At 41.4% G+C, this 19,614-nt stretch overlaps 1 protein-coding gene across 1 annotated transcript in view; it reads left to right on the top strand.

The window, feature by feature from the left end:
- VWA3B (von Willebrand factor A domain containing 3B) overlaps positions 1 to 19,614 on the top strand; it is a 175,609-nt gene that overhangs the window by 58,304 nt on the left and 97,691 nt on the right. The window contains exons 8-9 of the mRNA XM_081832306.1: positions 10,979 to 11,175; positions 18,626 to 18,780. Of these exons, the coding sequence (XP_081688432.1) occupies positions 10,979 to 11,175; positions 18,626 to 18,780 (352 nt within the window). The remainder of the gene's footprint in view (positions 1 to 10,978; positions 11,176 to 18,625; positions 18,781 to 19,614) is intronic.

Below are 19,614 nucleotides of genomic sequence, written 5' to 3'. Positions count from 1 at the left end.
AGCAGGGAGCCCGATGCGGGACTTGATCCCGGGACTCCAGGATCATGACCTGAGCCGAAGGCAGTCGCTTAACCAACTGAGCCACCCAGGCGCCCCAAGAAGCTATTAGTTGTATTAGTTGAAACTATTATGATAATCATTTCACAATATATAAAAATCAAACCATCATGCTGCATGCCTTAAACTTACACCTCTAAAGCTCTTTATGGTTAAATGAATGTTGACAGGGCTGATTAATAAGCAGCAAGTGATGATATATGTTGATTTTTCTCAATAAAACTGGAAAAATGTGAAAAGACAATCCACAGAATAGGAGAAAATATTTGCAAATCATATGTCTGATGAGGATCTAGTATCCAGAAGACATAAAGAACTCTTACAGTTTAACAGAAAAAAGACCAATAGCCCAATTGAAAAATAGACAAAAATTTTAAACAGAAATTTCCCCAAAGAAGATATACAAATGGCCAAGATGCACATGAAAAGATGTTGTAAGAGAAATGTAAATGAAAACCACAGTGAGATAACACTTCACACCCACAAGGATGGCTATAGTAAAAGAGATAGAAAATAGCAAGTGTTGGCAAGATATGGAGAAAATGGAACCCTTATACCTTGCTGGTGGGAATATAAAATGGTGCACCCACTTTGAAAAGTCTGGCAATTCTTCAAATGTTAGAATAGAGTTACCTTATGTCCTAGCAATTCCACTCCTAGGTATATACACAAGGGAATTGAGAACATATGTTCACAACATTCTCCAGAATAGATCACGTTAGGCCACAAAATAATTGATATATTCAAGAAGACTGAAATCATATTGTACATCTTTTCCATCCACAGTGGTATGAAAATAGAAATCAATCTCAAGAGAAAAATCTGCAAAGAACACAAAAACATGGAGGCTTAATAACATGCTACTAAACAATAAATGGGTCAACCAAGAAATCAAAGGGGAAATAAAAAATACATGGAGACAAATGAAAATGAAAACACAATGGTCCAAAATCTTTGGGATGCAGCATAAGCTCTTCTAAGAGGGAAGATTATAACAATACAGGCCTACCTCAAGAAGCAAGAAAAATCTCAAACAAGCTAACCTTACACCTAAAGGAGCCAGAAAAAGAAGAACAAACAAAATCCAAGGCTAGGAGAAGTGAAGACGTAATAAAAATTAGAGCAGAAACAAATGAAATAGAAACTTAAAAAACAACAGAATAGATCAAAGAAACCAACTTATTCTTTGAAAAGATCAATAAAACTGATAAGCCTTTAGCTAAACTCATAAAAAAAAAAAGAGAATTCAAATAAATAAAATCAGGAATGAAAGGGGAGAAATTCTAACCAACCCCACAGAAATACAAAGGATTATAAGAGAACTATGAAAAATTATATGCCAACAAATTGGTCAACCTAGAAGAAATGAATAAATTCCTAGGAACATATATCTTTGCAAAACTGAAGCAGGAAAAATAGAAAACTTGAATAGACCAATTACCATCAATGAAATTGAATCAGTAATTAAAAAAACAAACAAACAAAAAACCCACAAAAAAACCCCAAAACTCCCAACAAACAAAAGTCCAGGACCAGATGGCTTCACAAGTGAATTCTACCAAACATTTAAAGAAAGGTTAATATTTTTCTCCTCAAACTATCCAAAAAATAGAAGAGGAGGGCAACCTTCCAAATTGATTCTCCAAGGCCAGCATTACTCTGATACCAAAACCAGAAAAAGACACCACAAAAAAAGAAAACCACAGGCCAATATCTCTGATGAACATAAATGTAGAAATCCTCAGCCAAATATTAGCAAACTAGATCCAACAATCCATTAAAAAAATCATTCAGCATGTTCAGGTGGGATTCATTCCAGGGATGCAACAGTGGCTCAAAATTCATAAATTGATCAGTGTGATACATCACATTAATAAAAGAAAGGATAAATACCATATGATTATCTCCATAGATTAAGGAAAAGCATTAGACATAGTACAACATCCATTTATAATAAAAACTCTCAACAAAGTAGATATAGAGGGATCATACCTCAACATAATAAAGGCTATATATGAAAAATCCATAGCATGCTCAATGGTGAAAAATTGAGAGCTTTTCTCTAAGATCAGGAACAAGATAAAGATGTGCACTCTTACCACTTTTATTCAACATAGTACTGGAAGTCCTAGCCACAGTAATCAGACAAGAAAAAAAAAGGCAACCAAATTGGTGAGGAAGAAGTAAAACTTTCACTATTTGCAGATGACATGATACTATCTAGAGACAATTCCTAAAGACTCCATCAAAAAACTGCTAGAACTGATAAATGAATTCAGTGAAGTTGCAGGATGCAAATTAACATACAGAAATCTATTGCATTTTTATGTACTAATAACAAAGTAACATTATTAAGTAGAAATTAAGAAAACAATTGCATTTATAATGGTACCAAAAAGAATGAACTACCTGGGAATAAACTTAACTAAGGAGATGGGTGATCTGTACTCTGAAAACTATAAAACATTGATAAAAGAGACTGAAGACAATACAAATAAAAAGGTAGTTTGTGCTCATGGATTAGAAGAGCCACTATTGTTAAAATGTCCATACTACCCAAAGCAATCTAGAGATTTGCTGCAATTCCTATCAAAATACCAACATTTTTCTCAGAACAAATTATCCTAAAATCGTATGGAACCACAAAAGACCCCAAATAGCCGAAGCAATCTTGGAAAAGAACAAACCTGGAGGTATCACAATCCCATATTTCAAGACATACTACAAAGCTATACTAATCAAAACAATATGGTACTGGCCCAAAAAGAGACACAATATCAATGGACCAGAATAGAAAGTCCAGAAATAAACCCATGCTTTTATGGTCAGTTAATTTACAACAAAGGAAGCAAGAACATACAGTGGGAAAACGATAATCTCTTCAACAAATGGTGTTGAGAAAACTGGACAGCTACATGCAAAAGAATGAAACTGGATCACTGTTTTACACCATACACACAAATAAACTTAAAATGGATTAAGGACCAAATGTGAGACCTGAAGCCATAAAACTCCTGGAAGGAAACATAGGCAGTAATTTCTTTGACATCGACTGTAGAAACATTTTTCTAGCTATTTCTTTTCTGACAAGGGAAACAAAAGCTAAATTATTGGACTATACTAAAAAAGTTTTAGCACAGTGAAGGAAATCATCAACCAAAAAAAGGCAAACTACTAAGTGAGAGAAGATATTTTCAAATGATACATCTGATAAGGGGTTAATATCAAAAATATATAAAGAACTTATATAGCTCAACACACAAAAAAGCAAATAATCCAATTTAAAAGTGGACAGGGGACCTGAATAGATATTTTTTCAAAGAAGACATACAGAGGGCCCACAGACACATGAAAAGATGCTCAACACCACTACTTATCAGGAAAATGCAAAATAAAACCACAATGAAATATTACTTTGCACCTGTCAGAATGGCTAGAATAAAAATGACAAGAAATAACAAGTGTTGGTGAGGATGTAGAGAAAAGGGAATCTTTGTGCACCGTTGGTGGGAATGCAAATTGGTGCAGCCACTGTGGAAAACAGTATGGAGGTTCCTCAAAAAATTAAAAATAGAATTACCATATAAATCCAGTAATTCCACTGCTGTGTATTTACCCAAGAAAATGAAAACACTAATTCAAAAAGATATATGCACCCCTTTGTTTATTGCAGCATTATTTTCAATAGTCACAATATGGAAGTGGCCCAAATGCCCATCAATGGATGAAAGAATACAGAAGATGTGGTGTATATACACAATGGAATATTATTCAGCCATAAAAAATAATGAAATCTTGCCATTTGCAAAACAACATGAATCAACCTAGGGTATTTAAGCTGCGTGAGATAAGTCAGTCAGAAAAAGACAAATATATGATTTTACTCATATGTGAAACTTAAATAAAACAAACAAAGAAAAAAGACAAACGAAAAGCTGACTCATATACAGAGAGCAAACTGGTGATTGCCAGAGAGGAGGTCAGGCGGGGAGGGGAGGGTAGGGTTGAAACAGATAAAGGGAATTAAGAGTACAGTTATCTTGATGAACACTGAGAAATATGTAAAATTGTTGAATCCTATTGTACACCTGAAACTCATATAACACCATATATTAATTATACTTAAATTTTAAAAAGGCCTTAAGAAAACATATGTTCACACAAAAACTTGTACATGAATGTTCATAGCATCATAACAGACAAAAAACCAAAAAGTAGAAACAAGTGTCTTAACTGATTAATAGATAAGCAAGTGTAGTATATCCCTACAATGGAAAAACTTTTTTTTACTTATTTGACAGAGAGACAGTGAGAAAGGGAATACATTTTACTTATTTGACAGAGAGAGAGACAGCGAGAGAGGGAACACAAGCAGGGGGAGTGGGAGAGGGAGAAGCAGGCTTCCCACTGAGCACCCTGGGATCATGACCTGAGCCAAAGGCAGATGCTCAACCAACTGAGCCACTCAGGCGCCCCTCTACAATGGAATATTATGCAGCCATAAGTTATGTGGTATTGATACATGCTACAGCATAGATTAGCTTTGAAAGCATTATGTTAATTGAAACAAGCCAGACATAAAAGGCCACAGTGTGTATGATGCCATTTACATGAAGTGTCCAAATTGACAAATCCATAGAGTAAACTCATGGTGGGGAGAGAGGAAGGGAAATGGGAAGTGACTTCTAATGAGTATAGGGTTTCTTTGTGGGGTGAGGAAGATGTGCTGGAGTTAAACATTGATGATGGTTGCACAGCTATGTAAATAAACTAAAAACTACTAAATTGTATACTTTAAAAATGTTAGTTTCATAGTATATGAATTTTATCTCAACAAACAAGATTATTTTTTTAAATTTTATTATGTTATGTTAATCACCATACATTACATCATTAGTTTTTGATGTAGTGTTCCATGATTCATTGTTTGCGTATAACACCCAGTGCTCCATTCAATACGGCCCTCTTTAATACCCATCACCGGGCTAGCCCATCCCCCCCAACCTCCTCCCCTCTAGAACCCTCAGTTTCAACAAACAAGGTTTTAAAGAATACATGAAATAAATAGGCTAACAATTAAAAAACCCCCAAACCTTGGCATTGGTGACACAGGATCAAAAAAGTGGCACTATTTTAATTTCCCAAGGGAAGCGGATTCAGATTTCTCTGTTGGTTTCATCCCAGTATCCCGACTCTGCTTAATGGTTCCCATTCTCATTACCATGTGACCCTCATGTTCTCAATCTAAAGTTCCCAAACTCCCCCAATCAGTCCCCTTCTCAATTCTTAATCTTGGTTTTTCCACTTTATACCAAGCATCTTGAATTGGTTTATCTTGACACGTCACACCATTTTTAAAGAAATAGTTGCCAGACGTAATTTGTGGCCTATGTCGGTGATCCTCAAGTATTTTGAGTTTATTTTAAATGTCATTGTAGATGCAGACACATTAAAATGTGGCTTTTGCGATTCTTCGCTTGGAATGTGTGCTCTGCCAATGGTTTCTTCTCAGCTTCCATGCACGTCTGTCACTGGCTGTTGCTCCTTATTTATCAATAGCCAGTTGCAGACCTTGGAGTTTAAACTTTCTTCCTGCAGCTGCCTCATTCACAGCCCACGTATAAAGCAAATTTTTTTTCAGTTTCCTTCTTTCAGAATTAGACAGAAGAGAAAGTAAGAGAAATGTGGAACACTGTCTTTGAGATGATGTTAGCTCCTCTCCTACCTCCTGTCTACTGTTGGTGCTTTTCTGTCTTTATGTCTGCCTTTGTTCAATTTCCTTTTCCTACTGAGATTATAGGAATTAGAGACACTCAGGGTTGGAATCATTTTTTCCACTGGTTTACAAACAAGCTGGGTAAGCCATGGAATCCTTTTCCACAGAGATTTTGCTTTGATTTTTACAAGCATTAAAGGAAGAAGTAAAAATCATTTCATGGTATTCCAGGGGAGAAAGGGCCTAAAATTCATCCAAATTCTTTCCCATTGTACGCTGGTCCACTCAGGACTGACTCTACAACTGCCCATTTGACTTAGTGTCATATTAGAGATGTGACTTCAGGCACATCACTGCATCTTCTTGTTCCTCAGCCCTCATGTGTATAACCCCTGGGGCACTCCAGAGAACAGTTACCCAAACCTGCCTAGCAAGTCAGTTCTGCAGAATATTGGTGGGTTACCATTCTCTTCCCCTGCCTCCCTTCCTCCCCTTTCTAGGCTTCTGTGCAGTGCCAGGCAAATATGCTCGGCACATGGTGCTTTCACAACTGTAGATGAACAGAAAATATCAGTCAGTCAGCAAGTATAGTGAACAAAGTGCATGACTGCTCAGAGACAGGTTGCTCTCCTGAGCCACGCTGTCAACACATCTTCTGGGTGCCCACCCCAGCGGGCTTCATTGTCTCACCTGCAGACAACCCTTGGCCCAACAGGTGCTGTCTGCTGAACCGACTCACTTGTCTGACAGGCAAGCAGCTGGATTTCTTGTCCTAACAGTTGCCACCTTTCTCTCTCCCTCCTAGCTGTCCTTGATCCCTCCCTCCCTCCCTCCCTCCCTCGCTCCCTCCCTTCCTTCCTTCCCTCCCTCCCTCCATCCCTGTTCCCCATCCTTCCTTCCTTCCCTCCCTTCCTGTCCCCCATCCTTTCCTTCTTTCCATTGGACATCACTTTCAGCTTCTTCTGAACCTTTCTTTTTCAAATACTTCACAGTGTCCTTGCCATGCCACTTTCCGTGGGGCAGCCAAGTGTTGGCTTAGTGTCTCATGACACTCATGATAACAGGGATGTTGGAAAGTGTGTACCAAACTGTGGTCTGTCAAATATAAGCCTTCCCAAATATTCTATGCAGAAAGGTTCTGGGACTATATAACCTTAGGAAATACTATTTATGCCTCCTACCCATGGTGAGTCCCACTGCTGATTCCTCAGACAAGCCCTGTGAGAAAGAACCTGTTGAAACTGTTTATTTTCAAGCTCCCCAAACTTTTTGCCAAGAAACTGTCTTTCTGGCTAATAATAGCCACTGACATGCAGGAGAAGTAGTGTTTGTGGACCACAGTGTGAGAAACATTTAACTTGATGCTCTCTGAGGTCGGTTCCATATCTAGAGCTCTGGTGTATTCCATAGCTGATGGTTCCCTTGAAAGGCACAAGGACCTAACATGGCAGGAATGTGGTGCTGGACAAGCAATCTTCAGTGGGGGAGGAGGAGCATATTAATCAAGGTTCTTCTGAGAAACAGAACCAACAGGGGGTGTGCGTGTGTATACAAAGAGGGAGAGAGGTTGAGACAGAGATTGAGATATTGAAGGAATTGGCTCACATGAGTGTGGAAACTACCAAGTCCAAACACTGCAGGTCAGGCCAACCAGCCTTCATGAGCTGCTGTTGCATTTCAGGTCCCACGGCAGTCTGCTGTCACAATCCCCTCTTCCTCAGGGGACTTCAGTCTTTTCCTATTAAAAGCCTTCAACTGAATGGAGGAGGGCCTCTCATGATATGGAGGGTAATCTGTTTTACCCAAAGTCTACTGATTTAAATGTTAATCTCACCTAAAATTACCTTCACAGAAATATCTTGAATAATCTTTGACCAAATAGATGGGTACTGTGGCCCAGCCAAGTTCACACATTAGATTAACTGTCGCCATGGGGAGGGCAGTTACGGTGATAAGTCCTTGATGGCCATGAGCCACTGGGGAATGACACCTTGAGGGGAGGAGTGGGCACAGAAAACAGTGCCCAATTTATCTTTTTGCTGTGGCCCTGGCTGTAGCAGTTATGTTTCAAAAGCATTGGCCAGTAGGTCTTGCTCATTAAAACATGTTTTGAGATCGACACGTAGAATGGAGACAACCAGGCACATTAATTCTGTGGCATAGAGGTGATCCGCTATGTGCTTCTCCTGCGAGTAACGGAGAGAAAATCTTTAGCAGTCTCTCACATGGTATAGGATGAGCTGTGAGCTTTCATCTCTGTCATGAATGAATGAGGATTTATGTAACACTTTTAATTAAAGTAACTGCAAGGGGATGGAAAGAACTCTTTAGTAAGTGACTGTAAGGAGTGGATAACGCCCTTCCCCTCCCCACCTGGGGAAGATGAGGCTCAGCCACTAATTGGTGTAATTAGCACTGAAAGTGGGAAGATTTCCCCCTTTCTCTCCTCTCTTCAGCTTCGGAGCACCTAGGCTCTTTGTTTTTGCATGCTTGGCTGCCCCTTCTTTCCTTTATGAAGTTCAAGTTGCTTTGGGGTTTTCCTTGAGACCCCTTTTCAGAGAGTAATTGGGAGACTCAATCATGCCCCCAGGGTGACTGTGCTGTCTAGTCCTGGGTGAAGCTAGGAGTCAAAAGTTAGTCTCTGGTTCTTTAGAATCCCTTGTTAGAGTTGGTTTGATGTGTTTTTTAGGAAGTCCTTCTGTGGTAAGCTTGAATTTATCATTGAGGAAAGGCTCTTGTCTTTTTAAAAGAAGGCAACCCCCAAAACAGAGCAGAAACATGTGCTAATTTGTGTGTTGCTGTGGACATAATTGAATACAAATTTTATTTCCTACTACACCTGTTACTCGGAGAGAAGGGAGGAGAATAAAGTTGGAAGAAAGAGGAGACAAAGGCTTAGAATGTAATTAACAATAATTGAGGAAAAATAGTCACTCAAAGGGTTTTTCCAAGGAGGCTGATCCCGCTGACAAAAATGGCTCTGTTCTCTTTGCTGTTTCCTTGTGATGCAGGAGAACATGCAGGAGAACCTCAGGGATCAGAAGCTCTGGGGAGCCTCTGATTTGAGCTCCCTATACAGGGTAAGAAGAGGCTTTGTGAATCACATAGAAACCAACTGCTGGTAACTGGGGACAGTGCGCAAAGGGGCTTTTGATGCCAGGCTGGTTTAAAGTTCAAAAGCCAAAACCAAGCTTCTTTCAGAAGTTTTAGCTCTAGTAGGTTTGAGTGCATTATTTGAAAGGTGTTCTATTAAAATCTGAGGACATGGCTTACATGTAGCATTACTTGGCAGATCCTTTACATACTATTGAGAAATAGTTGACTCTAAAGTGTTTTATTTCTTCAAATCCTATGCTGATTTTATATCCCCTTAAATATAATAATGGGTTATGGGTAGTGTTTTTGTTTCCCTAATATTGAGTGCTCCTTTTTTATTAAAAGTATAATTGAACTTGAATCTGTATCTAGTAGAAGCATAACTGATGGGATCACCAAATCATAATTTAGAAAGCTCTTTCCATATTGCTGTAGTTGCAAAGCTTGGTTGCACAGTATAATCACCCAAGAAGCTTTGAAAAATCTCAATATCCAGACCATTTTTAAAAAAATGGGTAAGGCCCAGACATCAGTATTTAAAAAATTCAGAGAAGGGCACCTGGGTGGCTCAGTCGTTAAGCGTCTGCCTTCAGCTCAGGTCATGATCCCAGGGTCCTGGGATCGAGCCCCGCATTGGGCTCCCTGCTCTGCGGGAAGCCTGCTTCTCCCTCTCTTGCTCCCCCTGCTTGTGTTCCCTCTCTCGCTGTCTCTCTCTCTGTCAAGTAAATAAATAAAAAATCTTAACAACAACAACAAAAAATTCAGAGAATTCCAGTGTGCAGAGTTGAGAACCACTTATCTAAGTGAAATTAAACTTTGTAGGGCTGGTAGACCTAATATGCAGTAGTACATGTTATAAAAAAAACAAACAAACATCTCTTTGCCCAGCACCCCCTGCTGGTCCTCCTGGAGCTCTGCTGGTTTCAATGGGACTAAAAGCTCAGGGTCCTTTCTGCCTTCCTTCCAGTGGCATTCAGATAAATGTTTGCCAGTCCACTTGCTGGAATTAAAAAAGCTCTGATTTCCAGATTCTGTAAATTCTCCCAGCATGGTCAATTTTACCCTACCAATGTGCTACTGGGGAGCATGGGGTTGGGAGGAGAAGTGTACAGTTAGCTCCCATGGGCCAGTGTAAGCCCGCTCCAGACACCAGTGCCTCCTTCTCAGCTTTAGATTTGCTCACCCCCTCCTCTGTGCCCACCCCCAGATACTCCTGTCTCCTTTAGGTGGCAGTAGTGGTTTGAGCCACCTAGATGAATACTTTTATGTTGTATGGTGTTCTGCTCAGCTAACAGAGCACCTCCCCCACCACTTAAAGAGTATAGATAACCTTGGGAAAACACCAAGGGAACATGTTGAAGGCTGGGAATATTTGGGCAATTAGCATTCTGGGTTGTACTTTAACCTGTGAGCTAAGGTGAGTTATAGATACAGCTCTAGGTGCTCTAGCTGACTATAGGAGGTTTCTGAGCCTGCTGAGTTGAGGGCCAGGCTCTGAATCAGAATAAATTCACCAAAGCTAACAGCGGAGCTCCTGGGAGGGAGCCTGCCAGCCTTCTCTGGTTGACTGACTTCTACCTCAACACAAGCTACATGCCCCTAATTCTCGTCCCCACTCACCACAAAGCACTTTCACATGACTTTTCTCATTGAATCGCTTCAGCACACTTAGGAAGGCCAAGCAGATGCTATCTTCGATCTGCAGGTAAAGAATTCTGCTGAAGCTCGGAGAGGTTAAGTGCTGTGACTCACCCAAGTTTGAGCAACTTAGCCAAGCCATAAGTGGTAGAGCCCGTGACTTGAACCCAAAGCTTCTGACCCCAAGTTTAATGCTCTCCTGACACATGGCCTTGGTCTGTCAGCCATCTCCACAGACACATGGGGTAGACAACTTAGGTAGAGAAGGAAGTGAGATGAAAGGCAGCAGATTCCTGCCTTCCGGTCTTGTGAACTAATTCTTTGCCAGTCCTGGTTTAGAAAGCATGCTTCCTGAAATGAATGTGATCTGACAAAGAACATGTTCCAGCTTGGTAAATATTAAGTTGAGGGTGCAGGACAAATGGCTTATAGAATATGAATGGCACTGATGAACTGTAATTCCAAAAATAGAATCAGGAACAACCTCTGTCAAGAATGAGTCAGACCTAGAGGACACCTGGGACTCCAAGAAGTGGCTTCAGAAATATGGTTTGAAAGCCCAGAAGCTGACCTTTTATGATGTCGTTGCTGACTGCTGCTTCCGCCATGCTGATGGAGTTGTTGATGTGAAAGCCAAACCAGAGGATGAGTCCGTGCAGACCAGTGCGGTGAGTGAAGTGAACTCCTGGGCCGGGCTGTGGGCTTCCCTTGATGTCTTGGGTGGGTAAGTCCTCCCCCAGATCAGAACCCAGGGCAGGGACCAAGGTTGAGAGGCAGCGTGGAGGAAGACCAGCTTGGGTTTTCCTGAAGGAAGATACCCTTGTGTTTCCCACCTTGCACTTCTCTGAATGATACTTGTGGGAGTGGAGACCAAGTCCGGGAATGGTTTCTGAATATAAGTGGATTATACAATAATCATACATAAGCCAGGAGCTGGGTTTGTAGAAATTCAGGCATTATGGGCCTCAGAATTATTCAGCCTTTTCAAAAGAGAAGCCCTTTGTTTCCCCATATTGAACGGAAGAGAGAAACTGCTGGTGAAGATGCCCGAAGCCGGCATCTCTATGGTCCTCTTGTATTGTCACTCTCTTAAAGATGCATTAGTCTAGTGACTACCAGCCAGCATCTAGTGGATTCCCAGTAAATACAAAATCAAATCCTCTAAGGGATCATAGCACCGGAAGGGTGTATATTTAAAACTCTTGAAAGGTATAGTTCTGTTGCGTGAATGGGTCTGGAAGGAATACATCTTCTCAAAGTGCCTGACTCTGGCTCACAAGTGAAGGATAATGAATGAGTGGCTCCTAAACTTTAGCATGAGTGAGTCAGTGGGTTTGAGGTGGGGCCCAGATGATGCTGAAGCTGCTGGTCCAGAGGCCATACTCTGAGAAACATTAATTTGTAGACAGTACTCAGAAGATTATCGCAAGTTTAGAATTACAGAGACTAAAAAGTATCACGATATGAAACAAAATCAGTATAAAGTAAATATTCCAAAATTGTAAAATTGAAGGAAAACCCTTTTAGAAGGTAATAAAGGCCCAGGTCCACACTGTGAAGTGAGAACCAAAATGTGAGCAACAGAGCAGATGTGCCAGTAAGAGCAGCCCAGAGGAGAACTGGAGAGGAAATCAAGGTCCTCTGATAAACTGTCACTTTATGTGTCCTCCAAGGCTCCAATTCAGTGTCACCACTGAGGTGTCTGTCAGTCCTACAGAGGTGAGACCCCACTCTCTTTGCCACTCCTTAGGCTGGCTGGCCACTGGGCTCAACAGGTCCTCCTGAGGAAGGGCTCCTTCCTTGGGGGCTCTGTCAGCCAAATGATGTAGTGTTTTATCCCTCATATTGCCATGTGTTTACAGTGAACTGCAAGGAGGAAAATGTAAAAATTGGATGAGAAAAATGCAGAATTGGGGTGCTTGGGTGGCTCAGTTGGTTAAGTGTCTGACTCTTGATTTTGACTCAGGTCATGATCATTGATGATCATGATCATCAAACCCGGGTCATGAGATTGAGCCCTGCTTTGGACTCCACTCTGAGTATGGAGCCTGCTTAAGATTCTCTCTCTCACTCCCTCTCCCTCTGCCACTTGCATTCTCTCTCTCCTTCTAAATAAATAAATAAATAAATAAATAAATAAATAAATAAATAAATAAAAGAAAAATGCAGAACTGACGGAAGACTTGTTTCCTGTCTCATATACCAGGATGCAGAGTGATTGCCATGTTGCAGGGAAATCTCATTTGTGGGTTCCCTCCCCCAGCACAGTTTTCTGATTTTGTAGTCATTATTCAGTAATGTTATTAGTTCAGGAAATTGTATGTAACTAGATTTTCATTTTTAAAATACATTAGGCCCTGAATATTTAAAAATATCAATCCCTGTCAATTTAAACGTAGCTTACTGCGAGACCTGGTGATGATGTGGTATGTTCAAGCCCATCTCTAAAACTGATTTCTCCTTATTCTTGATGCTTTTGAATGAAATCTTAACAGGGACAGTTTGAAGAGTGTGGCTTATAAATGGGGAATTTTACCTCAAATTTCTTGTGCTAAAAAATAATATAGTAGAAGTTGAGAAGTGTGCAGTACAGCTATCTTCATTCACAAATATTGATGAAAAAGGGACAATTTTATTTTCAGTACTTGGGGCTACAGATCTGAAACTGGATTTATACCTAAATTTGTGATGTGTGTGAGGTAGGGAATAACTGAAGCTGTGAAATAAGTTGATTATTTAGGGTTCCTCCAGATCCCTCAAACTTGTAACTCTAAAAACTGGTTTGTAGGGATGGATCCAGGTACCTTGTTTACGCTGAGAAATAAGTGACTAAAAAGGCCTTGCTATGTGGTGTTTCTAAGAGGGATGAGCAGGTATGAGGAGGAGACAAAAATGCATTTCCAATTAGAGGATTTCAGGCAAAGTCTAGTAAGTTGATATTTGGGGCACCCCTTAAGTCACATTGCATTCATAAGTGCTTATGCTGCTTGTGCACAAGGCAGCCTTGATGTTCACAAACCCACTCTAGTCTCACCATTTATTCCTCTAATAGAAATTTATTGAGCTTTCACTAGGTGTCAGGCTGTGTGCTCTGGATTTGGAGTAAGAAGACCTGGGTGTAAATGCTACTTCTCCAGTTACTAATTATGAGATGTTGAGCAAATAAATTAACTGTTTGAGTCTTACTCTCCACATCTGTAAAATGAGTGGTATAAAGTCCAAGTTAAAAAATGCATGTCTGAGCACAGTGCCTGGCACTTAGGAGATGCCTGGTACATGTCACCTTCCTTTTTTTTTTTTTTTTTTTAAATTGCAAACATTGTGAATCAGAAATGAGCATTTATAGAATGCCCATGTGCTTTATACATAAGGTGAGTATTTGTGCTCTAATAGCACACACAAGAAGACAAAGCCATAGGGCCTCTGAGAGGTTAGGCCATGAGATGGCAGGGTTTGACTCCTATCTGCTGACCCTCACGCTGCGCTTTTCCCATCCTGACACTTTGTTGTCTGACAACTGCATTCACATAACGTATGGTCTGGTGTGTTTTCGTCTGGGAGCGCATAAGACACAATTGGAAAAGGCCATGTGACGGGGTGGAGAATAGGGAGACTCTCATGTGACAAGAACATGGTAAGAACAAGAGAGAGGACATCTTTCTCCTTCCATCCTTGTGTTGTGCCTGAGATGTGGTTCCCCTGGTGCCTGTCTTGGGAACATCAAGACCGATCTCATCATGCCCTGCAACTCTGTTCACATCAATCACCACAGATCTCTCAATTCTCATCCTTGTGTGGCTCTGACATCCCTTCCTTGAGCCCCCTCCAACCCTCTTGCCCCCTAAATTCCCTCCACTGTGCCCTCTGGCACTAGAAGTCGTCAGTACACCCACGATAGCAAGTGCCCTGCAGTGTTCCCTTCGCCTGCTTGTCTGGGTTCTCTCTTGAGGACCCTGGTTTCGCTCCTATTTGCCTTGGACCTGTGGGCGGGAGAGGTGGGTTCCTCATTGCTGTTTCTTGATCATTCTCCCTCCTCATTCCTCATATAGAAAGGGGGAGAATGAGTAAATGCAGAATAGAGATCAGTGCACACACTGAGGGGCTGGCCTTAAACAAAAGTAAGGACAATTCAGCCATCCTAGAAAAAATAAGGTGGAACATATAGGTGCAAATGTTGGGGGATTTGTAGATACGAGGTGGATGCTTATGGATCCTCATTGCTGTTTCCTCATTCTTCATTGCTGTTTCTTGATCATTCTCCCTCCCCCTTCCCATGTCATCAGAATGTCCACCCATAGCACCTCCTGAGGCTGACATCTTCTGAGCCCCAGGTCACCCCCATCAGTAATTGAAGATTATAGCTTCTGGCTTGCTGTCCCTAGCTCCAGCTGTTTTTAATGTCAATCCCATGAAAATGACCCTTCCCACACCCTGACCTTTCATTTCTCTGACCTCCTCTTCAGTGACTTCCTCCTACACCCCCTCTCTACCACTCCTGCCATAGGCATCCCCTTGATCTTGTCATTACAAATAGCGCTGCCATCATAACCCACATAATCAATTCTGAAGGTACCACTTTTTGACCTCTTCTTTTAAGGTCATTTCCTCTACTATCCTGATTCCAATCTTTCAACCCCACCGGGATTATACATTTTGTTGTTTCTACTCCTTGTTCTCTGTTCTCTCTAACCTTTTGTCCCTCTCATGCATGCTCAACTACTTTTCCTCTCTTACATTATTGCGCTCATCTATGAAACCCCAACCCTGGTTAAATTCAACTCTCAGCCTTTTCTGCCTTATAGATGCACAGATGACTGCATTAGAAGAAATCAGAGAAAAGCACCCAGCCATGGTGCCTGGCTTCCCTTTAAATTCCTGACCTCAAACTTCACGTGGATCTCTTGTGCTGCCACCAGTCCTTCTGTGCTTTTCCAAACCACTCAGATGCTCATTCTCCAAGATGTCTACTCTTTTCTCCTCAAACTTCAAATATCTTCTCCTCTTTGCTCACTCTCAGCAAGCGACCCTTGCTTCCCATTTCACTGAACATTGGCGTGAACATCCATAAGCATCCACCTCATATCTACAAATCCCCCAACATTTGCACCTATATGTTCCACCTTATTTTTTCTAGGATAGCTGAATTGTCCTTACTTTTGTTGAAGGCCAGCCCCTCAGTGTGTGCACTGATCCCTATTCCGCATTTACCCATTCTCCCCCTTTCTATATCATCAATATTGTTCTCATTTCTGGATCTTTCCCATCAGCACACAAACATAGTGTTCTTCCTCACATCTTAAAAATACAGTTTTTTGGGGCACCTGGGTGGCTCAGTCGGTTAAGCATCCAACTCTCAATTTTCACTGAGGTCATGATCTCGGGGTCATGCAATGGAGCCCTGGGCTTGGAGCTGCTTGAGATTCTCACTCCCTCTCTCCCTCTGTCCCTCCGCTGCTCCCCGCTTGCATTCTCTCTCTCTCTACAAAAAAACCCCAAAAAACAAAAAACAATTTTTTAAAAAGATTTTATTTATTTATTTGACAGAGAGAGACACAGCGAGAGTGGGAACACAAACAGGGGGAGCGGCAGAGGGAGAGGGAGAAGCAGGCTTCCTGCGGAGCAGGAAGCCCGACGCAGGGCTCAATCCCAGGACCCTGGGATCATGACCTGAGCTGAAGGCAGATGCTTAATGACTGAGCCACCCAGGCGCCCCCAAAAAACAATTTTTTGACCCCCATATTTATCTCTAGTTTTACATCATTTGCCTCATTCCTCTGCTCCTCTTTAGAATTCAACTCTTCAGGAGTTTTATACATTCCCTTTCTCCAGTTTTGCAGTTTTCCTATGCCTTCATGAATGCACTCCAATTGGGCAAGGCCCCCTCTCCACCAAAACCCACTCTTTCCAGGGATACCTGAATTGCTAAATCCAGGGGTCAGTTCTCAGTCTCACTCTTACTTGACCTACTATCAACATTGATATACTTAGTTACTTCGTTGAACTTCTTTTGCTTGCAGAGTACACACTGTCCTGTTTTCCTCTTACTGACTATTCTTTGTCAATATTATTTGTTTCTTCTTTCCCATGTCTCCAGCCTCTAAATGCTGAAGGGCCTCAAGGTGCAGTCCTCGGACCTTCTCTCTCTGTAACCATTCTCTACATGATCTCATCTAGTCCTGTGGCTTTTAATACTGTGTGCATGCGGGTGACTTCTACATTTGAATATCCAGCCCTGAGTCCTTCCCTCCTTTCCTCCTGACTACTTGCCATGTCACTAGGATATCTGATAGGCACCTTGAACCTAGCACATCAGACACAGGTCCAGATCTTCCCCTTCAAGGCTACTTTTCCATAATCTTCCTCCCATCAATTCATTGCACCTCAATTTTTATAGTCATCTGGGCTGAAAACCAGAGAGTCATTCCTTAAGTCCTCTCTTTTCTCTCATATCCACATCGGACCTCTCATTAAATGCTGTTAGTTCTATCTTTATAACATGTCTGTAATTCAGAATCTGACCACTTCTCACCACTTTCAATACTACCCCTGGTCCATGCCACCTAACTGATCTCCTGACTCCCTGCTTCTGCCCTTGACTCTCTACTGTCTATTCTCAACAGAGTAACCACAGTATCCTTTACTTATTTATTTATTTATTAAGTCAGCTCCATGCCTCACATGGAGCCCAATGCAGGGCTTGAACTCATGACCCTGAGATCAAGACCTGAACTAAAATTGAGAGTCGGATACTTAGATGACTGAGCCACCCAAGCGCCCTACCACAGTATCCTTTAAAATGATATTTTTATAAATTAAGTTTTAAAATTATAAATAAAACTTAAAACTATAAATTATGTCATTTGTCTAAGAGGGTAGATCTTAGATTATCACAAGAAAAAAATTTATAACTGTGATAGTGTTACCTAAATTTACTGTGGTAATCATTTTGTACTGTATGCATATATCAAATCATATTGTATATGTAACATAATGTTATATGTCAATCATATCTTAATTTTAAAAAATGTGTCACTTCTCATGTTAAAGCCCTTGGGTAGTTCCTTTTTCACTCAGAGAAGCTAGAGTCACTTCCATTAGCTAGTGGACTTTATGGAGTCTGCTTCTGGCCCTCCTCATACTGCTCTGGCTTCATCTTACTCCTTCCCCTAGCTCACTCTGTTTCAACTACACCAGCCTTCCTAAAATTCTACAGACATGCTAGGCAGACTCTTACTCTTACCTCAGGGCTTTTGCCTTTGCTTTGTCCTCAGACTTCCCCCCAGACCTCCGTATGGCCACACTCCTTGTTCCTGCTGGTCTCTGTTCATATTTCTTCTTCTCTTTATGGCTTTCTTTTTTCAGGTTTTAGCTTCTTCATCCTCCCATCCCCTGTTCTCCATTCTCTTCCATAGAATTTGTCATTGTCTGACCTGCTGTGTAATTGTTTATTATCTAGCTCTTCACCTGTAGTGTGAGCTCCATGAAGGCAGGAATTTTGGTCTTTGTTTATGGATTGTATTGCTGCTGCCTACAAGATTTTACTGCTGGTGGCATGGAGTCGTTCTTGATAAATTCGTAAATTGGTTGGATGAGCTCTCTGTTTGGGAAGCCATTGTCCTCAGACCAGTTTTGTATGTGCCAGTAGAGGGTGCTAGGTGTGGAATGGGGGTTCTTGGCTACTTTCCTTCATTTGGAGCTGGAAGTAACAATGGAAAGATGTTTTATGTGAATCTCAAGTCCCACCTCCTCTAGGTAGTCCTCCTGACCCTCTAGTCCGTGAGGATGCTTTCTTCTTTGCCAGATTGCCCAGTTATTATTGTCTCAACCCAGCGTCTGTACTCTGCCTTGCTAACTTTCTCTGTGTGTGTGTGTGTTTCCCTGCTGGAAACATCTTCTCTGGGGCCCAGATGGGATTGCACATGTCTTTCTGACCATCATACATGACATCTGGCACAGGGCTCCACATAGAGCAGGCCCCAGTGCATGTTTTGTTGAACCAGCAGTTGAATGATTTTACCATGGGAGTGCTAAGAGCTGTATAAATAAGACAAGATGGGGTACCATCTGGAGATGACTTTGAATGGTCTGAGTGGCTTCTATCCTTTGTCTTTTCCTTAGGAGACCAACAAGAAGACAGTCCATGCGAAATACTGCAGTAGATTTGTTCATGCTCCCTGGAAGGATGGGAGCTTGGTCCATGTCTGCATTACCAAGGAGAAGTGTACATGGTACAGCGAGAGAATCCACACAGTCCTTGCCCAGATTCAGAGGAGGTTGGTATATTTGCAGGAGGGTACAAGTGGTTTAGTCTCTCTTGAAATTCAAATCTGCTTGACCTCTTCATAAAAGCTTAACCACGAGAAACAGCCAATTAACCTTGCTAAGTCAGGGTTGCCATCTGATTGATGCCTTGCTGGTGGCCTTGTTGTTAACAATAAAGAGGGATGTTTCAGGCCTGGGAAAAAGGACGTTGTTTAAAAGACACTCCACTTGGTCCCTGCCAGGTCTCTTTGTCCCTCTCCACCCCCCAAGTGTCAGGGGTTGTTGGGAAATTCTCTCCCCTCTTCTGTTTTACAGAAGTCTTTGTGGAGAGTTGGTACCATCTCTCCCTTAAATGTTTGTAGAATTCATCACTGAGGCCATCTGGGCCTGTAATTTTTCTTTGTGGGGAGGTTTTAAACTATGTATTCAATTTCTTCACATGTACATAGAACTGATGTGAGTAACTGATGTCATCTTTATTTTCAGTCTGCTGGAGTTTGTCCATTTTATTAATCTTTTCAAAGAACCAGCTTTTGGTTTCAGTGGGTTTTTTCTCCATACAGTTTTCCCCTTTCTGTGCCATTGATTTCTATTCTTTATTATTTCCTTCTTTCTCATTACTTTGGGTTTAAGTTTCTTAAGATGGATGCTTAGGCGCTGTGAATTGTGCAGGACTGTTGAGTCTCAGATCTGTACCTCTGAGACAAATAATGCAAGATATGTTAAGGAAAAAAAAAAAGAAGAAGAAGAAGGTAGCGGGAGGGGAGGAATGAAGCGGGGGAAATCGGAGGGGTGGACGAACCATGAGAGAAGATGGACTCTGAAAAACAAACTGAGGGTTCTAG

Source organism: Leptonychotes weddellii, chromosome 10 (assembly GCF_054177405.1).
Source record: "Leptonychotes weddellii isolate Sample4059 chromosome 10, ASM5417740v2, whole genome shotgun sequence".
NCBI lineage: Eukaryota > Metazoa > Chordata > Mammalia > Carnivora > Phocidae > Leptonychotes > Leptonychotes weddellii.
This window is presented reverse-complemented; position numbering and strand designations above follow the sequence as displayed.